At 36.5% G+C, this 5567-nt stretch overlaps 1 protein-coding gene across 1 annotated transcript; it reads right to left on the bottom strand.

Annotated features, from left to right (window-relative positions):
* Positions 1-201: 201 nt before the first annotated feature.
* Positions 202-3026, bottom strand: LOC118821777. The gene is made up of 3 exons (XM_036590506.1): positions 2752-3026; positions 1865-2143; positions 202-557 (listed from the first exon to the last, which is right to left on the bottom strand). The coding sequence occupies exons 1-3, from the start codon at positions 2810-2812 to the stop codon at positions 202-204; spliced, it is 696 nt and encodes a 231-aa protein (XP_036446399.1). The 5' UTR covers positions 2813-3026.
* Positions 3027-5567: the final 2541 nt, after the last annotated feature.

Genomic DNA, 5567 nt, shown 5'->3' with positions numbered 1-5567 from the left:
GAATCCCAGACAGGCTCATAAACTCAGCCTTGATCAGTTCATGCTGAATTAGAGTAATTCTCAGGCTCACAAAAGTTGTATTATTCTACAACTCAGCTGTCATTTTGCAAGCATTTAAAATCATATTGCAATAATATTAAAGCATGGGTCTCATATGTGCCAATAAGCACAGGTCCCAAACGTACCTGATCAAAACAAAGTTTATTCTGTCATTAGCAAACCATAGGATAGAATAAGACTAAGGAACATTAGAATCCATGACAGTTTGTTTTTGTCCATGAAACTGATGGGCATTGATGGCTCATAAGAAGTAACATAGCCTTTACTGGGAAGCCACAGAGAGCAGTTATACTGATGCTGCTGCTGGATGTCTGGGATGCTCAGAGTGCTGCTGATGTTAAACAGTCCATGTTGGTCTTTCACAATCTCGTCAGGCATGTCAGAGGTAATGTTCTGGGTGCTGTTGAACCAGTGCACTTCGCCTTTAGTGTAAACACCACTGAAACTGCATTTCACCTGATTACCCCGAACGTGCCCCAGGACTTGTACTTCGCAGTCTGTGGAAACGGATGAAAAATTGGTGGAGAACTCATTTCAAACTTAAATAGACTTTATTTCAACTAAACCAGTAGTTCTTAACCTGGGGGTGGTTTCTGAAAAAATAAAACATTCATAATCATGTATTATTAGCATTATTAGCTAACTATGCTAAAAGCATACAAAAAGGTTGACATATTGCTTCTATTATGGTGACTCAGTTGTTAGGAACAAAGTTTTCCCATACATTTTAAAATTCTAAAATGCTAAAATATATACTTTTTTTTATTTATTTTTGGTCAGCAATGAACTTACATACATCTCTAAGGTTGTGCATTGAATTGACATCTCATGAAAATATGTCTGCCACTATATTACAAAACTATTTCATAACCCGGGTGGAAAAGCCAGGTTTTTTTCTTTTTTGCAAAAATGTGTCCTTAAATGTTTCTGACACATTCTCACATAGAAATATACATTAAAGATAATCTTTCCATTCATAGATTTTTTGTAATCAGCCAATAAATGCATAAATCTAGTGTGCGTTACTAAGATATTTCAAATGCTAAGATATTTCAAGAGCTGAAAGCTGAAAATGTATTTTCTTAGACAGTTAACATTACTGCCTTACATCAGGCATCCCTGACCTTTGCTGTTAAAGCTAAAAGAACGAAAATACACTAAAATGCATGTTACAAACAAGCGTTTTTGACTGTTGCAAATAAATCAAGGTCTCTATCCAGCCTAGACATTTTCATTACAGATCTTGTAATCATTAATGCTTTGATTAAACACATGTAATTCACCTGCACTAAACAGTTTAACTGCAACTTAAATCTCAGTCCTTAAATTTTTATTTTTCTTAAATACAACTTTCAACCAAAACACTAAACTACCTCTTTCATGATGTGCTCTAGACTGTCAAAAACATTGTGTCCATTTACTTTTACCTTAGGTGAATTGATATACTCCTATGAAAATAGTTACATAACAGCAGCAGCTACTCAAATTTAGACTACTGTTGCCAAAGCCTTTTAACTACACTACTTGATAATCTGTGCAGAATTTCTAGCTTGTATGTAGTAATATTTGCATTTTGACTCCTTATAACCCCGAAAATCAGAGGACGTAGTGACAGTCATGAAGAAAGCAGATTGACTTCGAATTTTTTTCTACCACAATGTTTAGTAGTAGCAATTTTCAAAAATGCTATTCTTTTTTTTTTCCCCTTACAGAAAAGCAGCCTAGACTGAGAGCTGCTTATTTAGACTACAAAAAGACGACACGTCTTCAGAGGTTTATACATCTGATGTACTCCTGAACTCACCTCCTACTGTTACCGTAGAGTAGGCAATGCCATTACCCTCCTTCGCCTCTACAGTGCACTTATATTCGCCTGCGTTTGCTGGTGTAGCATGTTGAATCATGTACATTAGAGATTTGTTCTCCGTGTAGTCACACTGCGGGTTAGAGGTAGCGTGGTTACAATCTTTTGTCCATTCCATGCTTATGACTTCAACAGGCTCTGGTGAGTTGATGTTACATTGTAGGACAACACGCTCCATGCACGTCACGTTCACGTTACTGGTTGTCCTGAGCATTATGTCTGCAGAGATCATAGAAGATAATACTGTATGTCAAAGATTTTTGGACATATTCTGTATATTTTGTACAGTGTCGTGTACTTACAGCATAATGCATGTAGGCTGTATATTTTTTCATATAAATACTAAATCTAATTCTAAAGATGGTTTTGCATGATTAAAGGGTTCTTTGCATCTTGGGAGGGTTCTTCAGAATGTGCTGTAGACGCTTCTATATAGAACCTTTTTGAAAGGGTTCAGTATAGCACCCAAAAGGTTCTTGTATTGTTACGATATCAGGCTTCTAACAATAGTAGAACCCTTTTGGGTGCTATACAGAACCCCTCTCAAAAAGATTCTCTATAGAACCATCTACAGCACAATCTTCATCAATCTGAAGAACGCTTTCATGATGCAAAGAACCCTTTAATCATGCAAAGGGTCCATTGAGGGTTCATGTTTCCTTATAGAAACATTTTCTTTTCTAAAGAACCTTTAAAGAACCCTTTTTTAAGAGTGTATACCATTCAGAATATAATACAATGCAAAATACCTTATGCTATATATACTACAAATACAGCAGCATCAAAAGTCCTTTAACTGCTAACATTTTTTGTACATTTTTGCTCACCTTTACCAAAGACGGTTGTTGACATCCAGTAGACGATAAAATAAGCAGTGACCTGTCTCATTTTGGCTTAGAATCTGGACAGACATACGCTAAATTATTCTGGAAATGTACAGCGCCAAACCTGTTCAATAGCATGAGTTGTTCCCTTCTAAAGTGATCACTCAGGCTGAGAAGACATACCTTTTGACTCTTCCTGTCTGTATCACCTGGAGCTGGAAAAAATCTTGAAGAATGGTTTAGTACGAGCAGTGACCTGCCTTAGGTATGCGCAGTTAAACACAACCACTGTGTGCAGGAAATAGGGCTGGGGAATATAACAATACGTCTCGTTAGTGTGAAAAATGACGTCACAATACAATATAGTTTGCCTTTCTGAACATATCATGCGTATCAGTACTTGTAGAACACTGACAAACTGCATGTTTCATTATAAAGAGAGCAAACTTAGTCCTGTTTAACTGGATTTAGTGCAACACGATATGCCAAATATTGAATAAAAAAGTCATTGTGTTCACAGTTTTTGATAGTATTTTTTAAACAGCACTACTGGTTCTTTTTTCTCTGTTCCAACTGATCTGAAAAAAATAATATTGTGACATATTGTGTATCATGAAAATTTCTTTAAATATCGCATTTTTTTCATATATTTTTGCCATATTACCCACCTCTAGCAGGAAATACTTTCAGTTAACTTGATGTTGTTTTGCACTTCCTATTTACCTCACATGACTGAAAGAAGGAGATACAGATATCAGAGACTGCGCTACAGGACAGTACAGGACCCTGAAAATCAAAACCTGTGAAAACACTGTAACGTTAACTGTGTTCCTGTATTACTGTATGCGTTAGAACATATACATTCACAACAGAAACTCAGCTTGGTGAGATACTACAATCTTATTAAGACCATAGTCCAAAGGAAAAACTGCTAATCACTTTTCTCATAATCTGCTTTTCAGCTAATTCTGTAATAGTTTAGCAGATAGAATAAGCAGTACTGGCTGAAGGGCTGAGCTGCTTTGTGAAACTGTTGGTCTTAATTGTGCGCCTTAACTCTAAGGTTATCAGGGCTGCCTGTGCACTAAGCTCCAGTTCGGACGTTTTTATTTATTTATTTTTTTTTTTCTGAGTTTCAGCCCCTTTCCATGTGATTAAGTGCCTTATGCCACTAAGATTTTTTTTTTTTTTTGGATGTGATAACTAGGCGTACTTAAAAATAACTAAGCACAATATTCTCTAGTAAAGGAAATTCGATTATCGATACTATCACTAATCCCTCCAGTTTACAGCTGTAGCTTTGATCTACTTTCTATTCTATTTTGTTTATATATTTTTTTTTACATTAATGGTTTTAGTGTACAATAACACCATAATACAGAGTAACCAACATCTTTTGAAAACCTCCATTTTAATAGATGTTACTGCAAACATGTCAGTTCATGAGCTTCTTCTGGTGCCAATTCATCACAACTTGCAGCTAGTAGCACTTCCTACTGGAAAAACCTCAGACTACTCGTGATTTCCAAAGCCATGCCCATACTTTCGGCATAAAAAAACCCCAAAAAAACGATGGAAGTGTTTTCCATCATTACAGCGAGGTCCCTCTGGAGTTCAGATGTAGATGCCTTTGAAAACCATGGTGTATGTTTTCACAATTTCCAGAATTTAACTTGCCTAAACCACTGGGGTACTTAAGCCACGCACACACACGCACACACACACACACGCGCACACACATATATATATGTATTGTACACACCATTTTTACGTACTGTTATAGTGGTTGTTGTCATCGTGGTTGTTGTGGTTGTAGTTGCTACTAGTGAAGCAGTTGTTGTTTGTTAGATGGTGTCCATGGCTTTGTGTGCGAGTTTGTCTACCCTCCACGTGTTTCGCGTCCTTCTGCATTACCACCTCCCCTCCCCTCCCTGTGTTTTGTATTGGGCTAGTGCTGGGCAGAAATAATACAAGAAAAAAAATAAAAAACAAGAAGAATATAGCATATGGCACCTTTTAATGCTCACTGGCTCAATATCCATTTTACTCTAAATATTACCCGTTCTTAGCATATAAATAAATATGTACTCAACACTACCTCCAGTCGAGAACTCAGTGGTGTTTAAATGAACCCGTTGAGTTTAATTTTTCATTGCAGCAATTGGATAGAAATTAGCCTCCATTCAATCACAGAACTGTAATTAGACGTCTCCGACTGTAATGGCTAACCTTGGCCTCAACCTAGAACCCATCAGCCCCCTGCAGGCTAATTTGAAACTTGGTGTTCTCAACATTGACCCAAGTTGATTTGTATTCTGAATGAGTGTCTTGTTACATGCTGGGAAGCTTTAGACCAGTTAGCCTTATTGATTGTTTTAATGAACGCATTGCCCTGCAGGCCTGAAGCACTGTAGGATGTCTGTAGATAAGGGCAAGAAAGCAGAGGATGTTTTTATTATAAGTTCTTCCAAGTTCAAGAAAATTTAAGTGGATTTTTCAAGCTTATCTAACAAAAGATTTGGTAAAAGAACAAACAAGGTTTTTTGGTTATTTTCATATAGATAAATTAATACAAAAAGTCACAACTATGAATCCAGCCACCAGCTTACACACCACCTTATCTATTTGTACAGTCACTTCCAGCATTATTGGCACCCTTCATGAAAATAAGCTAAAATCAATATAATAAGTAAACCACAAATGCAATTAGTGATTTTTTTAAATACATTCGTTTTAAAAGCATTGGCACATCATTATTAATATTTGATCAAGTCAAGAATAACAGCACTGGGCCTCTGTAATGTGTAACAAGTTTGGAG

This window comes from Colossoma macropomum, unplaced genomic scaffold, assembly GCF_904425465.1.
Source record: "Colossoma macropomum unplaced genomic scaffold, Colossoma_macropomum, whole genome shotgun sequence".
Lineage (NCBI taxonomy): Eukaryota > Metazoa > Chordata > Actinopteri > Characiformes > Serrasalmidae > Colossoma > Colossoma macropomum.
The sequence above is the reverse complement of the archived record's forward strand: the minus strand, read 5'-3'. Positions and strand labels throughout refer to the sequence as shown.

Bases quoted from the DNA above. Each gene is read 5' to 3' on its own strand.
- LOC118821777 (XM_036590506.1), bottom strand. From the start codon at position 2,812: ATGAGACAGGTCACTGCTTATTTTATCGTCTACTGGATGTCAACAACC. The intron at 2,144-2,751 runs GTGAGCAAAAAT...TGATCTCTGCAG, and splicing joins AACAACCGTCTTTGGTAAAG to ACATAATGCTCAGGACAACC. The intron at 558-1,864 runs GTGAGTTCAGGA...CCGTTTCCACAG, and splicing joins CTCTACGGTAACAGTAGGAG to ACTGCGAAGTACAAGTCCTG.